This window comes from Phocoena sinus, chromosome 7 (genome assembly GCF_008692025.1).
Source record: "Phocoena sinus isolate mPhoSin1 chromosome 7, mPhoSin1.pri, whole genome shotgun sequence".
Classification (NCBI taxonomy): Eukaryota; Metazoa; Chordata; class Mammalia; order Artiodactyla; family Phocoenidae; genus Phocoena; species Phocoena sinus.
In genome coordinates, this window is record NC_045769.1 from 27,103,647 (window position 1) to 27,122,499 (window position 18,853).

General features: G+C 40.4%; 1 protein-coding gene across 3 annotated transcripts in view; it reads right to left on the minus strand.

The window, feature by feature from the left end:
• Positions 1-18,853, minus strand: part of UNC80 (unc-80 homolog, NALCN channel complex subunit) — a 241,703-nt gene that overhangs the window by 18,621 nt on the left and 204,229 nt on the right. For all 3 annotated transcript variants that reach the window (XM_032637295.1, XM_032637297.1, XM_032637294.1), the window contains 8 exons: positions 14,481-14,681; positions 12,206-12,329; positions 11,125-11,250; positions 9,757-9,880; positions 8,808-9,014; positions 4,999-5,183; positions 4,234-4,399; positions 2,709-2,888 (listed from right to left, as the gene is read on the minus strand). In XM_032637295.1, the coding sequence (XP_032493186.1) occupies positions 2,709-2,888; positions 4,234-4,399; positions 4,999-5,183; positions 8,808-9,014; positions 9,757-9,880; positions 11,125-11,250; positions 12,206-12,329; positions 14,481-14,681 (1,313 nt within the window). The remainder of the gene's footprint in view (positions 1-2,708; positions 2,889-4,233; positions 4,400-4,998; positions 5,184-8,807; positions 9,015-9,756; positions 9,881-11,124; positions 11,251-12,205; positions 12,330-14,480; positions 14,682-18,853) is intronic.

Here is an 18,853-nt window from a genome sequence, read left to right on the forward strand (position 1 = left end):
AGAGAATATATCTTTCTCATACTTTCTTATTGCTCATCTTGTTCCTGCTAGGTCCTAATACAGGTTTGAAAATTGAATGGAAAAAATGTTTAATTCAAAGGTGTCAACCCTCTAGCTTTCATACCCCACCTTATAAATTAATACACACCCACATCACAATCACACCACATTGTGTGTTAGCAACCCTGTTGTCATTGGATGGTTGTGACGTTTGAGAGCAGAGATATTAGCAAAAACTTGCATACTTGTAAGTGTATGAGTGTTGGCCTTTGGTCATTGCTATCTCTGTTTATGTCTTCTCTACTTTTCTTCTCTACTTCCTTCCTACTGGCTTGGTCATCCTCTAATTCATAACGTTACTTGCAAAATATATTTAGCTTTATTAAAGAGAGGTTGTTATCGTTTGCCATATTTAAAATTTTTCTGGGAGAGACTACGTCAACCATTAAAGAAAAATAGATATTACTTTAAGTTCTGGACTATTACTAGGACTTATATTGAATATTCGAACTGCTGATCCTTATCTCTCTCATTTTTTTTTTGTCAAGGTCTTTCATGATTTCCCTAATTATAATTTTAGGATTATTTCCATGAGCAATGATTTCAAAATATGTCTGTAGGTCTGGTGCAGAACAGTGTGATCATCACTTTGTTATTTACTTAACCCTGAAACTAAATCTGGAAATATTACTGATGTGTGCTTTTTAAAAAAACTTTTTTTAATTAATTAAATTTTAATTTTGGCTGCTCTGGGTCTTTGTTGCTGCGCACCAGCTTTTCTCTAGTTGCGGCGAGCGGGGGCTACTCTTTGTTGTGATTCGCAGGCTTCTCATCGGGTGGCTTCTCCTGTTGCAGAGCACAGGCTCTAGGCGTGTGGGCTTTAGTAGTTGTGGCACTCGGGCTCAGTAGTTGTGGCTCGCGGGCTCTAGAGTGCAGGCTCAGTAGTTGTGGCACATGGGCTTAGTTGCTAGGCGGCATGTGGGATCTTCCAGGACCAGGGCTCGAACCCGTGTCCCCTGCACTGGCAGGCAGATTCTTAACCACTGCACCACCAGGGAAGTCCACTGATGCGTGCTTTGACAAAGCAGTTATTTCTTTCCTTCTCCTACACATCCAACTGTAGTAGGGTATTAAAATACTTTCATTCATCTTAATTAAAATTCTAACCTCAACTCTATTTAATTTAGTTCAGAGTGCATCTTTTTAAAAAAAATTATTTATTTTTGGCTGCGTTGGGTCTTCATTGCTGCACACGGGTTTTTTCTGGTTGCGGTGAGCAGGGGCTACTTTTGTTGCAGTGTGCGGGCTTCTCCTTGCAGTGGCTTCTCTTGTTGCGGAGCACGGGCTCTAGGCACACGGGGTTCGGTAGTTGCAGCACGTAGGCTCGGTAGTTGTGGCTCGCGGGCTCTAGAGCACAGGCTCAGCTGTTGTGGCACACGGGCTTAGTTGCTCCACGGCATGTGGGATTTTCCCCGACCTGGGCTCGAACCTGTGTCCCCTGCATTGGCAGGCGGATTCTTAACCACTGCGCCACCAGGGAAGTCCCAGAGTGCGGCTTTTTGTTGTTGTTTGGTACAGAGGGGCTCTGAGTGAAGATCTAGATTTTGTTTTCATAAGGCACTGACAGTACACTTTGCTCTAAATGTTGTATCAGAGTGTCTTTGAAACACAACTGGAAAATAATCGATACAGTTAAAAAAACATTAAATGACAGGGGTATTTATGAAACCTTTCACCTTTTACTTTTAAAAACTATTATGCATATATATGGAAGCGTGTTCTTAACTGGATTTTCCCTCATTTCACCAAATCTTTAGAAGCTCCTGGCTGCCTCAGTTACTGGGGACACTCTTAACTCAAATTGGGTTGTATGCCCTCGAGACAGTCTGCTGCTTTACACTCTAGATAATATAGCTGGCTGGTCTTTTCTGAGTCATAAGCATATGCAGTGCTCACTTTTCCTTGCCCAATCGGGTCATGTAAGTACTGACTGACCTTCTAAGCAAGATGGCCAGGAGAAAGGGGAATAAACGCTCCCCTTCATTACTTAACCACAATTTAAATGAGTTAGTGAAAAGGTTGAATACATAAGCTCAAAGAAAACTTAGGGGTCACTAAAGATTTACTTTTTGTAAGACAGGAATAAAGACACAGACCTACTAGAGAATGGACTTGAGGATACTGAGAGGGGGAAGTGTGAGCTGTGACAAAGCGAGAGAGAGGCATGGACATATATACACTACCAAACGTAAGGCAGGTACCTAGTGGGAAGCAGCTGCATAGCTCAGGGAGATCAGCTCGGTGCTTTGTGAACGCCTGGAGGGGTGGGATAGGGAGGGTGGGAGGGAGGGAGACGCAAGAGGGAATAGATATGGGGACATATGTATATGTATAACTGATTCACTTTGTTATAAAGCAGAAAGTAACACACCATTGTAAAGCAATTATACTCCAATAAAGATGTAAAAAAAAAAAAAAAAAAGATTTACTTTTTGCCTGAACTCCTACCAAATGACCAAGGATATCAAGGAATTTATAGAAAAGCAGGCATTAGAAGTCATGGGATCAGTCACAATTCCATTTTAAATCCTTTTTGTAAAAATGACCAGGAAGGTAGAAATCCTTCCCAAGCCCTCATGCACATGGCCAAGCTGTGTCACACATGACCTCCCACCTCCCACCACCCCAGATTCTGCAGGGTGACCTACTTTCCTCATCTTCCTCATCAGTTCGACTCAGGGTGTCCTGTGAAGCCTGCTGGGACGGCTCACTGTCCTGCTCCCAGACTGTGCCAGTGCCTGTGTTGGAGCGTGACATGGTGGCCAGGCTCAGGCGGTAAGCAGAGGTGGAGGTACCCACGGTGCTGATGGATGTCTTCCCTTGGTAGGCTAGCGGGGTTGAGAGACCAAAGAAAATCTATGGTGAGGATCTTGAAAGAAAACAAATGCTAGCTTCAAGCTCCTCCCAGACAACTTATATTTTTTTAAGGAAAGGTCATTCAAATAGTATGTCCCAGATAGATGATCTTTAGGACAAAGTAGCAAATGGAACTGAAAATGGTGGGAAGAAAAAAAAAAAAGAGAATTGGCCACTGATGTACTTATAATTGAATAATTTTCTTGGGGGAGCAGAATATCTCTAACAACATAAAATGTTTTGATGTTGCTCCCTCTGTCATTGTTTTTCAGTTTTATTTTCCAAGGCTGGCAGAATGCAAATTCATTTTTTCACTGAGAAATGTACGTTACCTGACCCAAGCATATAGAAGTAATAAATACATTGTCTGAAAAGAACCTTACAATCAAAATTAGAATACATAATTAAAACTGTGTTCTTATTCCCCTTTTCTGGAGATTACAATTTATAAAACACCCCCTTGGTTCTATGTTATATTATTTTATTATAAAGCAGAACATTTGAATGGCCCTGAGTAGATTTCACCAAGATTGTATTTGTCAGTTTTTTGGTCTTTAATACATTGAGAACAACACTAAAAGTTTTAGAAAGGAAAAAAAAGCCACATGGATGATAGTCTTCTACTTATGGGTAATGACTGCCCTCTAATGGCAGATAATGATTTATTTTCCTTCCTTGGTGACCTGCAATTAATATAATTATAAAAGTAAACAATGCATTCCCAAAGAAAATCTTTTGAATAATGTAAACTAGCCTGACGGTTTTTATTCAACCCTCTCTCCCTCCAATTTGTGAATTTTATCATCAATCATACAGACCCAGTTTTAAGTCCCCTCACTGGTGTCACTGTCTTTGTGTGTAAGTTATTTAATCTCTATTGAGTCTCAGTTTCTTCATTCTATAAGACTTTCAGTTATGCATCTTGCAGGTATTTGTGTGGATTAAATAACAGCTATGAAATAATCTATCATATAACAGACGCTCAATGAATGTGAGTTCCCTCCTTTTCAAAACGGAAATGAAGGTAAGAATTTAAATAGGTTCCCCCCCCAGCTAAATATTCAAGAAAAAGCCGAACTACTGAAATAAAAATTGAAAATAAAATATTCAGAAAAGGAATACAATTAAACTCTTATGATATCCCCCTTGATTTGTTTTGTTGTTGACAAGGATCACAGGGTCAAATCTACCAGTTGTGCTGAAATGGCTAATGCATACTTGGCTCCAAAAAGATCAGCGACCTGGAAAAAGAGGCATTCTTTGTAGGTAGTAAGTTCCATGAGTAAAACAAATTGAAAATACCCCTTGCATACTTACCTGATCCACTGTGAACTGCCTCTTTTAGAATTTTTAGTTCACTGTTGAACTCAGCAATGAGGGAGCTCTTACACAGAGGGCGTGGAATGAAACGCCGTTCCAGCTGGTCAGCGATATGTTGTCGGGCAGAAAGCTCTTCGTGGTTCTCTGCTGGTTGGGCCAGAAGCTGAAAGGAAGGCATAGATTCTCAGGTCCTCAATTTTCTCATCTGTAAAATGAGCTAATTATTGTATCTATTTCATAGCTGGTGGTGAAGCTTAAATAAGGTAACGCATACAAAGTTCTTAGAACAGTGCTTAGGAAGTGCTTAATCAATATGTTGCTTTGAATCACAGTGCCCGTAAATTGAGGCATGAAAAGAATAAAAGAGTAGATGAATACTGAGGGTCTCAGAGGAAAAACATGCTTTAACTATCTCATTTTTCCCATGTTTATTTAAAATCAGATCTCAGTCATGCCCCTGAAGACAAGAGACCATCCTTCAGATCTTTTTATCCGGTCAACCTTTGTTTCTTGAGGGGTTGGTAAATGGGGAGAGGGCAAAGTTTCACTGACGTTAATTAAGCTCTTACTGTGAAGGTACTTCTAACATGAAATTTTATCCTCTGGGATACCTCTTTGGGCTGATTTCTCGTCAAGCATGGTATTAACACGTCCTCCTGACTAGCTATATAGCACATGCCCCGAGACTGCTGCTGTCATCCTGCCCTGCTCTGGAAAGCAGCACATTCACGGGGCTTGTCACTTCCTGGAGGAGAAGCACACCTTGCACTGGATGAAAGGGCGCAAGAGCACGAAGATGGGGATGCGGGTCCGCACGATGAAGTCGAGGAAGTCCCACAGGGCCAGGCCGCCGACCTTCCTCAGGGCCATCTCCTTCACCTGGAGGCTCAGCCAGTACCACTGGCTGCCGAGCTGCCTCTCAAAGCAGACGAGAATCACCTTCAGCGCTTCACACCAGGAAAAGACACAAGTGAGCCTGCAGACTTGTGCTTCGGAGGAACCCTGCCCACATCCAGCTGCCCACATCCACAGCCTTTTTACGTATCTAATTTCTAAATGTCTAAACTCTCTCTATGTTTCCAAAGACTTGAGCGTACTCCTGAGTGACAGTGTTCTGACATCAAGACAGAAATTTCTACGGTAAACATGCTTTGATTCTGATTAAGAGAACACACATATCTTTCTCAAGTGCATTTAACTACTATTTTGGAAAATACAAACCAAAGCTCTTCACAGAATTGAAAGGGAAATGTGGTATAAACATGATGTGTGGCTAATACTTCTAAGAGTTTTGTCATAGTGGCTTCATGGTAATACCAGCGTATTACTCACATCTGAAACTAAAACATGGGTGTTTTAAAATATTTTTCTTTTAAGCTCAGAGATAATATATTCTTGCTAATAAAAGCAAAATCAAGACCGTGCAGAAATGCATAAAGTTTAAAAAAGTAGTCCTTCCCCTTCCTACTCCCTTCGTGATTCCATCCTAAACTCTTCCCCAGAGTAACCAGTAAATCCTTCCAGAAAAGAAAACACTATCTTCCCTCCTCCACCTTTCACGATGTCTCTTGCTAAACCGTATTGGATTTCTTTAACAATATCTCTTTTCTTCCAGATTCTGGCAGCCTTGTCACAATCTACATTTTAAAATTTATTTTCAGGAAGCAGATTTCCCAAACAGTGTGTCAGGACAAACCAGAATATTGTAAAAACGTCAGAGATTATGGTGAGGGCTTCCTCTACCACCCGGCTCTCCCCACAGGGTCTCCTATGGGGCAGTCAAGGAAACCTGGGCCGCCTTCATCACGTCTTAAGGCCCATCTCAGCATCTAGAAGACACATAGAAATCCAATTCCCTAAAGCCCTCAGGAGTCACCTACACCTTTACCATCTATTTGGGGCACTTCCAGGGGAAAACCAGGTCATATAACACAGAGAGAGATGTAAGATTCTTCCTTCCACATCTACTCACCTCTATTCCTCTCCCTCATCATAACAAACATATGAACAAAAAGCAACACTCCTCTAACCCTACCCTGATCCTGGTGACATTTCTACCTGTTATGTGCCTGTTGGCCTTCTTTGGGCTTCTGCCTTTCTGCTTTCCACCTTCACCAGCAACAGCCCAACACACAAACAGGATAGCAAAGGGCTCAGGGATTCTGGTGCTGGATGGATTCGATTTGAAATTTGGCTCTGCTACTTATTGACAGTGTGACTTTAGGTAAGTTATTCAACCTTTCTGGGGCTTAGCCTCTTCCCTCCTAAAGTGAGGATATGTACTTCTTGGAGTTGTTGTGAGGATTCAAAGTGATGATAATGTAAAGTATAGAAAACACTCATTAGTGCACACTAAATGCTCAGAATAAAGGTAAAAATAAATTTAAAATAGAGGTCCAGTAGCCTGGCCAAGTAACCAAAGGATTCACCTTCATTAAAAAAGCAGAAAATAGAAAAAAAAAAAAAAACACCCCATCAAAAAATGGGCAGAAGATCTAAATAGACATTTCTCCAAAGAAGACACACAGATGACCAAAAGGTACATGAAAAGATGCTCAACATCGCTAATTAGCGAAATGCAAATCAAAACTACGAGGTGTCACCCCACACCAGTTGGAATGGCTATCATCAAAAAGTCTACAAATAAATGCTGGAGAGGGTGTGGAAGAAAAGGAACCCTCCTACATTGTTGGTGGGAATGTTAGCTGGTACAGCCACTATGGAGAACAGTACAGAGCTTCCTTAAAAAACTAAAAATAGAGCTACCATATGATCCTGCAATCCCACTACTGGACATACATCTGGAAAAAACCATAATTCAAAAAGATACATGCACCCCAATGTTCATAGCAGCACTATTTACAATAGCCAAGACATAGAAGCAGCCTAAATGTCCATCAACAGATGAATGGGTAAAGATGAGATATATTTATACAATGGAATATTACTCAGCCATAAAGAGAATGAAATAATGCCATTTGCTGCAGCATGGATGGACCTAGAGATTATCATACTAAGTGAAGTAAGTCAGAGAAAGACAAATATCATATGATATCACTTATATGTGTGGAACCTAAAAAAATGATACAAATAAACTTATATACAAAACAGATAGACCCAAAGACATAGAAAACAAACTTATGGTTACCAGAGGGGAAGGGGGGAGGGATGAATTAGGAGTTTGGGATTAACCTATACAAATTACTATACATAAAATAGATAACAAGGAAGGACCTACTGTATAGCACAAAGAACTACACTCAATATTTCGTAATAACCTATAAGGGAAAAGAATCTGAAAAAAAAGTTATGTATGTATGTATGATTGCATAACTTTGCTACACACTTGAAACTAACCCAACACTGTAAATCAACTATACTTCAATTTTTAAGAAAAGGCAGAAAGTGGAGAGAACGGAAGATAGCTACCCGTTAAGTGTTTTCTCCTATCCCTGTCTTACATGCTAAGGCCTCTTTTCCCACCATCCTCTGTACAGTCCTAAACCTCATGCAGGGCTCTGTGCCAGAATCTAGATTTTATCTGAACCCTACAACCTCACGTCTCTGGCAACCATGCCCCACACGGGCAAGTCCTATGCATATGCAGCCTTGTTTCTTTTTTTCCTTTTTCATTCTCATTGTCAATCACATCATTTTCAAATACATTCCTCAGTAATGCAGTCCAAACATCCCCCACTCCAAACTCCAAGGACCTGAAGAACCTGTTTTTACCATTGTGTCTGTTTCATCTTACACTCCCCACCAAGGTCTGCTTTGGTGAATTGAAAAATGTCAGGCAAGATTTTTTCAGCTTCCTCCTTTTGAGATTTTCTGTTGCCAGTACTCCTTAGTCTCAGTGCTGTGGCAACAGTGGTCATTTCTCCCCAGCTTAGTTCATTCTAGTCAAGGAGTAGCTGTTAGTATTCCATGGGTCACATGGAATGGTCGAATACTTATTAGTACTCCACCCAGTCACAGCAGGGATAGGGTAATGGGAAGGTAGAAGTCAAGGGTGATGCTTTGTACGTGCTGAAGTGGCTTCTCTAAATACTTTCTGGATTGAGGTCTTTTAAAATACTTTTCGTAGAGCATGGACTTGAGGACATGGGGAGGGGGAAGGGTAAGCTGTGACAAAGCGAGAGAGTGGCAAGGACATATACACACTACCAAACGTAAAACAGATAGCTAGTGGGAAGCAGCCGCATAGCACAGGGACATCAGCTCAGTGCTTTGTGCCCACCTACAGGGGTGGGATAGGGAGGGTGGGAGGGAGGGAGACGCAAGAGGGAGGAGATATGGGGACATATGTATATGTATGGCTGATTCACTTTGTTATAAAGCAGAAACTAACACACCATTGTAAAGCAACTATACTCCAATAAAGATGTAAAAGAAAATAAAATGCTTTTTGAGTCAAGGTGGAACATAACTAAGTACATATGTACATACATACATACATGTATACATATACATATGTGTGTATATATCTATATCTTTCTATTCCTCTATCTATCTATCTATCTATCTACCTACCTACCTACCTACTTACCTATCTAGAGAGAAGTACCCACCCAAGTATGCTGCTTGGCTGGTGGACTCTGCCAGCCCTTCCCTGCGCAGGTCTTTGCCTGCATCCCCGGGGGTGGAGCAGTGAGCGGGGGAGCTCTCCAACATGAAGCTCTTGCTTCTGGACGTGCTGATGATCCGTGGAGGCAGGAGCACATTAATGACTGTCTGCAGTAGCAGCTGCACCTCAGGCTGCTCCAGCCATGGGCTATCTGCCGGGCAGAGTTTGTAAGGAGGAAGTGGAAAGAAAAGCAAGTCACAAGGTAGACTTTCCACGTTAGACACAGAAAAATTCAGCTCTTTCTCCAATTCCAAACTAGAACACCCTAGAAATTCGAGTGCCTTCCCCACCAAGTACAGCTTCTCCTATGGACAGAGGCAACGCTCCTGGTACTGGGTGTCTCCTCCGTAGTCAGCACCCAAGGGTCCCTGCTCCTAGCCAAATCTCCCGCTTACCATTTCAATCTGCTTTCTGTTTTTTTTTTTTTTTTTTCTGCTCAAATACTCATAATGCACTATCTTTATGTTTGAGATAAACTTTTCCTAAAAGAAAAAATCCCCCAAGAAGTAAGAGTAATGAAAACATATTGGAATTTAGTGACAGTGGCAGGATTTACACTAAACCTAGTGTCAGTAGGTTATCCAGTCCATTCTCTGTCAATTCACATCATCCTGTACTTCAGTTAATACCATTTTCTTAATTGAAACAATGATCTCCTGATTTTTGCTGTACTGAAATGCTTTTAAATATCTTCTAAGTGGAGCAGAGACAGTCTTGACCAAGGGCAGCTAAACTGAAAAGAAAGAAAAACTCTTATTTCCTAAGATACCCTTGTTTAAATCATTCAGATCAACTTCAATGACGGCCTTCATGGGAAAAGGAAGAAATAACAGCCTGACACTTAAGAAAACACAACAACAATGATAAATTTCCTTTAGTTAAATTAATCAGACCTTTGCTTCCAGATCCTACTGTGAGCACAAATGGGATGAGCAGATTTAAAAGCATCCCCTCCCTTCGCTCTTGATTGGTGAATGGGGAGATCACATGGCTTAAAGGAAAATCTTCTTTTAAAGCCTGTGCAGCAATAATAGAAAAAAAGATTAATTGACCCCCTCACCCATTCAGTCTGTTTGTTTTTACACAGCATGGAGGAGACGGGGACTCCCTGATGACTGCACCTGCAAACTAGGAGTTCAACTGTCATCTGTGCAGCATACAAGATTCACCCCAAACCGATACTTTACCATTTGTTTGACATAATTGAGAGCTATATGCCTAAAAAACAGCAACATCTTGAATATCAAATGAAAAATCATGACACTTATAGTCTGGTACAAAAACAACCGCACTTCCCCATTCATTTTATCCATGTGTCCACCAATAAATATTTTAGCGACCAAAGAAAAGGAGAACTTGCCACCTGCTCCACTGGGGAGTTATTTAAAAATCCTCTCCCCTGTATAAGACCTTCTTCAAGCCAGAAAGCAACAGACAATATAAAAAGAAATAAATGATCTCTGTATACGTGTTGTCAAAATGTGTCACTTTAGGGATGTCTTTATTTCCCTTCTGCCTGGTAGCCACAGCGCTTGCTTAATCTCTTTTCCATCATCTAACCATTCTCTGGATGATGGACCATCAAGCTTGGTTGTCAGAGATAATGGATGGGTCGGTTATCCGTTTACAGCCATTCTATACTTCCCATCGGTCAGAAAGCTTTCTGGTGATTTATCACTCTTTAAAGTTAGGTGACGCACAGAAATAGGCAGGGAAATTGGCATTCTATACTTTTTTGCTTTGGGAATGATTATTTTAATTTTAGGAAATAAAAGAAGTGGGAGAAAAATGATTTAAAAAAGCACCCGCAATATTCAGCCCACAATCATCAAAGAAAATTAAGATATTCAAAGTCTAGTAATAATACTTGAATTTTTTTTTACTGCAATTCTTTCTGCAAATAATTTAAAACCAGACTTTGAACATTACTGCCTCTTTTAATTAACAGTTGTGAGCTGGTTATCTGTGAACCATTATTTTCCTAAGTTACCGACACACGTTTTAAACGACAGAAGCGTCTCCTGAGGTTGTGGCAGGACTAAATGACTCTGCTATTTTTGAGATCTCAAGAAGAATTACAGAAGCACAACTTTAGGACCAAGCTCAGGGCTGAAGCTCCAAAACTGTAAAAGTCTGGAGATGTTTACACTTCTGTTTCACAGATTTTGCCCAGCCTTTGCAGAAAAATAAAAGAGAACACCATGATCAGGTGCCTCAACCAGCAACGTAATGAGCGTGACAAACAGGTAAGGCAGTCACACCTGTATCTGCAATGCTACAAGCCGGACAACAGCTGTGCTGAAGGGCAGAGGTGGTGAGAGATAAGGGCTGAGATGAAGAAGGGGTAATCCATCAGCAACACTGGAGGGTCCTACCACTCCCATCACCTGAAATACAAACAGAGCACATGACCAGCCTTGACTATTGCAATTTCATGCAACTGTAGTAAGGGAGTCTCAGTCAGTAATAATAAAAATAATGATAATGATAAAAAATTTGAAGGTTGGGCATGTTACTTTCAATCTGTTCGTGTTGCCTTCTTTTGAAGGCATGTAATGTCTGGAGTCAGATCAAACGATTACACTGGATTCAGCCAAGGTTTTGTAGAATGTTGCTTATAACTAACTATGTAAATAATGAGAGATGAACTCAAAATTGTTCTAAGCAGGAGACTGGACATACTTACTTGTGGACTCAAAGGAATGCAATCAACATTCTTTGATGGAGCAAATACTGACAACGATGATGATGGCAAGAGCTCTACTTGTGCTAGGCATTCCAGCTACAGATTCATTGCTCAACTAGCTAAGCAGCAGATTCTATTCAATGAAATGCTCTACCATGGTTTCCACATTGAACAAAACCTTGTCAGGACCAGACTCTAGATATTACATAACTGATAAAAAATTTTTTGTTTTCATGTAAATCCTAGACTGGCCAACCCATAATGTGATTTTTCACTAAGAAAGAAAAAAAAATCCTCTTTGCATTTTAATCTCCCCCACCCCAGACTACTTCAACTTCTAGCCAATTGTGCAGTCTCCCGCCACCCCACTCTCCAACTGGCAGCCCTCAACTCTCAGCGCAACTTGAAGAGGTCAATTGTCAAAGTAGTGCGTGGGAAGCAGCACACCAAAATCCCATCTGTAGAGGGACGGGCCCCTTGATCTCCCCACACACTACCTTGAAATGTACCTCACTATTTTCAGTGTCACCTGAGCCGTCTGTTTTCATGGGTAGGTGTGTAGGTAGATAGGTTGACCTGTAAATCTTCAATTCAGAGAAATCAATAGCAGAGTTAAATTTTGTAAAGTTTCATAAGATTGCCACTTGGCTACTCACCAGATTGACACAGACATTGATCAGTGACCTAAGGTGAGGCAGGAAGGATATGATTGGCTGCCTCTGAAGTGTCAAACAAACCCCTTCAATCAAATTGCTGGCAGGCTCCCACTCAACCTGTCGCCTGGAATACAATATAGGAGCCATTAGCAGCGTGGCTCCCTTCTGGAGACTGTCTGAAACGCGTGAATGAGACAGTGATTCTGACGCCATCTACGACAGGATGGGTGTCTGAGACAACAAAATGCTTCAGAGGGGAGGAAGTTTACCCACGTTGTTCCAAAAGTACAGAGCACATTAGGAAGGGAAGAGGATACTGAAAACGTAGCAGAGGCACTCCTGCCCCACTCGACTAATGAGACAAAATCTATTGAAGAAAAAACAGAGATGATGAATGGGTGGCATTTCAAGTTTCCTGGTTTTAACTATGAGAGAGGGTATGAGACTACCATTTTAGGAAACCCATCATAGGAGTCATCACTCCCAGTAGAACTAATTTGACTATAGGTTGTGTTTCTGAAATGTTTTTTTATCAGGCTACAGTTGACCTCATCAGCTTTTATACCAGACTGCAACTAATTAGATTTATATGGCTTAACTCTTGCCAAAAAGATGGCATTAGAGGAAAACAGTCTATTTAAAAAGTGTTCTTTCTTTGCCTCCTAAAAAATGATATTTTGGGGCTACATTCTATGGTAGTATAAATGGTGGTATACATAACCCAATTAGATGAATATGAGATTTTCTGTAATAGAAAACAATCTGGTCTGTAATTGTCTCAGTACTGAAGAGTCGTTTCTGTGGCCCCCTAAATAAACAAGTTGGGCTTTACTGAGATCAGTGCTACTTCCTGGAAATAATTTCTAAGCTTATATTGCCTACCAAATTGAAATCTCTACAATGACAAAATGGAAACGTTCATACATGATGCATACATTCCTGATGCTCAAGTAACCTACAGGTTAGGTTCAGTCAACATTTCTCTTGTTGAACTGAGATCACCTGAAGAAATTAAATCCAAGGCAACCCCAAATTCACAGTATGCACACCAAGAAAATTGCCTACAATTAATCAAGTCTATGAATTTATCCAGACGTCTACTTTTAGGAAACTGCTGTTCTTTATAATGGGTTTAGTTATATGATAAATGAGTTAGCCTATGGAGATGTTAACATCTTTAGAAGAAACGTTATTTTAACACACCCTTGTGAGATTTATAAGACTGGCCATTTGCCAATAGGCACAGATGTTCCACTGGGACCACTAAAGAAAATAGGAGTGCTTTAAGGATACTCATTTCTATGCTACTAAAATAAATAACCTTGAAATAACATATAGGCATCCATCATCACAGTAGAAAAGAATATAGGATCAAACTGTCCATTATTAGAATAAAATCTTTCAATTTCTTTTTAATAAATTCAACAGCTTCTGATGGCTGCATAAATGAAAAGAGCACAGGATAAAACCTGGAACAGTTCTGACAAATTGAACAGTAAATGCTACAGATTCTTGGGCAAGAGTTGCATTGATCTGGGGTTTAGTTTAACAGGACAGAAAATGGTCTCACTAACCCAAAGTGGAAATTTCCAAACTAGTGGGTTTATTAGCATTTATCAATTGATGTATCTTCTCACTGTGGCTATAGGTTTCCAAACTGGGCTCAGAACTCCAGGTAGCCTGGTTCGGAGGCATCTGCTCACAGAAAGGCTACCCACTGATATTTCAGGCCACTGAGTGGAGGGCAAGTGGCAATAACATTGACTTAGTACCACCTGAATTAGGTGAAAAGGTGAAAATTAGGTATTTGTTATCAACCCTGAGAGCTCTTTAGCTGCTGCTTCGCTGATTATTGTAAAGCTTGGCATTTCTATAAACTGGTACCTAAAATACTATGTTAAATACACATTTTTGAACATCAAGCTAATTTTTCTTCTCTCCTTAGTTGTTTAATTCATAAAGCATAGCTTGCCTTACTTTAAAAGGAATTGAAGGATACACATTGAATTTCTTATGTGTGTCAGATAAGGAACCTGATAGCTAAGAAATGAATAGATTTTTCAAGATAAATATAGTTTTTTGAAGAATATCTTATTTCCTCAAAATATAGACCCTGCTACTTACGCTTTCGTATACCTGATTAGCTCTGCACATATAACCAACCGAACACTTTTGAGCCATTCATTCAAATGCGGATTGATCCACCACCTTCAAAAATGACAAACTTGCAGCTTGAAGCTTGTAATACCAACAGCTGACTAGGAGGCCTCCTCACCTCAAAGTAGGCATCTTATGAATTTTGTTGAACATCCTATCCAATCTCTTTAAAATGAGGATAAGGGCCGGCCTCACTGCCTCGGCTGTCCAGTCGGTGATAGGGAGCATCTCCATGATGTAGCGTCGAAGCCCACGGCTCTCCATTGTCTGGGTGTCGTATGGTGCCAACTTCAGAAGGGAGTGTGCAATTTCTGCCAACCTAAAATGTTTTGTTTTGTTTTTAAAGAATAAGCTTAGAAAGCCACCATGAGAATTTCCCCACACAGCACCATGCTAATCACCCTCCTTCCAGCACACTGACTCCCTAAACTGTGAACATTCTGGCACATTATCTCATAACTTGTACATAAACGTTTTAAGAACCAAATCTGGACAAAATAAGGCCCATACATTTTAGTTGGTTGATATATCTCTTAAGTCTTTTCAGTTTGTAGGTTCCCCCTCTTCTGCTCTTGTTTTGACATCTAGTAATTTATTTGTTGGAGAAATTAGCTGTTGGTCCTGTAAGCATTTCCTGCACTCTGGATTTTGCTGATTGAATCTCCATGGTGTCATTTAATTTATCCTATTTCTCCTGTATGTAATTCAATTGGTAGTTAGATCCAGGGGCTAGATCAGATTAGGTTTTGATTTTCTGGTATGTGTCCTTCATAGGCGATGTGTACTTTCCTCAGGACGTATGTGATTCCCAGCTGTCACTCTTCATGATGTCAGTGGCTACTAGTGATCACTGCACAGATTCCTCAACTCATTAGAAGTAGTACAATGGTAATATTGCATCGTTCCTTTTTTTCCATGTATTAACTATAGCATTTTAATAAGAAGTCCTTTTGATTACTCCAAGAGAGACAGGACAAATGCTTAAAAAGAGCTACAGTTTAAGAGCACCCCAGGTGATTCTGACAGGCACTCTGGTATAGGAATCAGAGCTAGGCCCTTGCCCCTCTACCACATGGATTGCTCTACAATTGCTCCGTGTGACTAGTGCCATGGATGGAGGATTCACCACTGCATGAGGCAGCTCATTCCATCTTTGGACATCCACACTGTGAAAAGCTCTCCTCATATTAGGTCCCCAAATTCCCTCAGTTTTTTCCTATGAGGCTTCATCTGGAAGCATGAATTCAATCCATCTTCTCCATGGCAACCCTTCACTATCAACAGTCACTGTCTCTTCATCCCCACTCATACTCTCTCCAGACTGAACATACACATTGTCCTTCTAGAAATTGTGTGTGAGTGTGTGTGTTTTAAAGAAATCCTTTTAAACAGTCTTCACACTCTTTTGTTTATCTCTTTCTCACAAATGTGCCATGCAGAAAATAATGCTTTACTTTTCAGGTCGTTTGATTGACAGATAAAAGTATATCTATATACACATATTTCTTTTTTAAATGGGTTTTTTCTTTTTCTCCCAGTTTTATTGAGATATAATTGACATACAGCACTATATAAGTCCAAGGTGTACAGCGCAATGATTTGACTCATGTACATCATGAAGTGACCACCACAACAAATCTAGTATATACACATACTTCTTTTCCCTTGTTATCTTGTAGGTAACCTTAAGAAATGCTAGAGAAATAACTGATCTATTTCAAGCTTGAAAACAATACTTAAGAGTTGGATTTGTGTCATTTGATGGATCATTAACTGAATTTCTCTCATCTCTGGTCATGTTACAAAATGAATATGCTTCCAGCATAAAACAAAAATTTCCTTTAATACAGTCTTTGCTGTACTATCACATGAATAACCTTGAGAACACAAGGGAGAGACGGAGGGGGAGAAAGGAAAGAGGGAGAGTTGGAGAGAGGTGGGCGAGGGGGGAGAGAGAGAAAAATTCGTTTGCAGAGCTTACTGTCCTGCTATTCTGCTGCTGTGGCAGCTTTGGTCTGGGAAAATGAGGTAATAAATTCCTTTAGGGTAGAAACTCTATCTAATCAAGAATGTTTTACTTGAGAGCCTTGCAGCCAATCATAACTTCTGCAAATGCAGGGGTACAGATTGCCTCAACACTCCTTCTTGGCTCCTTGATTCAAATCGAGTACTTCTTGCAATTATCTCCTCTATCTTTTATATCATCCCATTTCTTTAAAAAAAAAAAATCATGGATTCTATCCTTGATGGATACTATCTACTCTTAGGACTTTAAATACTACCTATAGGTCCCCAATTCTAAAATTTATATATTTAGCTCTGACTTTGACATACAGCCAAATGTGTACTTAATTTACAAAAGAAAACCTTAACTATACCCTGTGCTTTGGTGTAGGGTCAAAACATGTGGAACTCAGCAAACTCTGTTTGGCCAGAGAACGTGACGGGCCCATTTTTATTGAGAGCTGGTGTGAAATAGCATGAACAGAGGGGATGTCGTCTAAATAGTCCCTGGCATTAAAAAATTCTGCCTACCTTCCCATAGATCCAGGCCATGAAATAACTGTGCTCATACAGGTTACTCTTGCTGAAGTGCATCGTGATGCTCTGCAGCTTTCGGTACCTCCAGGCATCCAGTCCCGTGAGACTGGCCCTTTACCTGTGATGGGATGTTGGTGAGGCTGCTGCCCATCACTCTGCTCTTTCCTTTCAACATGCCTCAACCAGGAGATACTTCTTGTCCTTCATATTTTAAAAAGGGGATTTTGCTTTACCAAAAAAACCTAGTTGTGTGTTTTATCTTATTGACACTATGATTTTATGATCAGTCATTTCTCCCTGCTGTTTTGATAACTCAGAAGCCCAAAGTCAAATTTACAGTTCATCAATAGTATCTCATGTGATAAAATCACGTAGATTTCCCAAGCTAATCGTATCATAAACTATTTCCCTGCTAATTTTTCACATTGTTTCGACTCTCTAATTTGTAAGTTGTATCCCTTTGCATCATATAATTTTCTGAGTTGCCTCAAGTACTTGGTAAAATAATAAACACATAAATACATGGGATATATAGTGCTTGCAACACCGCATTCTGTATTCTTACGTGTGCCTCACGTATTGAACTGTGATCATGTTGAGGACTAGGGCTTTATTTTACATCCCCGGTGTCTAGGACGGCATGTGGATCTTTCTCATTAGCGTTAGCATCTATTGAGCCCTAGATCTGCGCCAGGCACAGAGCTAATCATTTGAACTCCTAGAGCTCATTTAACCTTGAATAGGGTTTGACCTCTAGAGGGAGCTCCAGGCCTCTCTAACTCATGCTCTCCCCTCTCTCCAAATGCCTTGAGTGTAGATACAGATATACATAAGACAGTTACTAACCCATTATCATGATTGCTCCCCTCCCCTCCCCCCCTTTTCACTCGCTCTCCTATCTTTCAGGAATCTTTTCCCCTTTCTCCCACAAAATGTCTGTCGATAGTAGTGATTCTCTGACTCTGGGAATGTGATGTACAATTACTCAGGTCAGCTAGCCGTTATCAGTAGGAAAGGAGGGGAGATGGCCTGAATGGAGCACCGAGTTACTATGGCAACAGAAGCCTAACACTTCAAACTTTCCTCGCCTTTCCCAGTGCAGGAGCTGAAATTCTTAGTGCAAAATAAGTTCTTCCCCATCACAGCACAGCAGGGAGTGTGAACACATGTGACGCTCTAGACTTCTGGGCATGTGCCAGCAACTCAGAGAATGTGAAATCAGTCTGGAGGATAAAGAGCCTGTGTTCTCCAGACATTTCTGGCTTCTCATTTTCCCTCACTTAGTACTTTCTAAATTTTTCAAGGAATCATTTTAAGAAAAAAAAGAGACGATAATCAGGAAATTGGTGTGTTTTGCCAAATTGCAATGTTATTTCTGAAAGGCTAGAACTTAAGCCTGCCCTTAGTTTTACAGATATACTAAACTTTCCAAGTGAATATTTTGTTACCAATGGAATTTTCCTTTCAAGGAATTTTTATGATGCTTTAAAACCTGTTACAAATCTAAATAGAAGATCATCTGTAACCATGTTCCTTTTAAGAATCTGAAAATACAGACACAGCCTTTATAGTTTGAAGCAACAAGTGAAATGACATCTCCTTAGGAAGAAGGAAACATGAATGCACAGAGATATAATTCTGGGGGCTCTCCCTGACATGCCAGGAGTACAGATTTTTAAAGAATGACTGGCCTCATCTAGTGCAGAATTTTTACCAGGACACTTTTTCGAAACATTGGAAGGCTATCATGCACAATATGTGTAGAAGGGATCTCAGACTCAACCCAAGTGTGGCTCCGAGTTAAAACTGCTCCTTCCCTGCAGGCCCCTCACTGAGTCCTCAGATAGTGTAGTGGCAGAGCAAGTCCTCAAGCAGAAAGTAACTGTGCATTTTTTTGTGTAAAATAAGAGAGAGGGGACATTGGATTCTTGTGAAAAATTAGAATTTGGG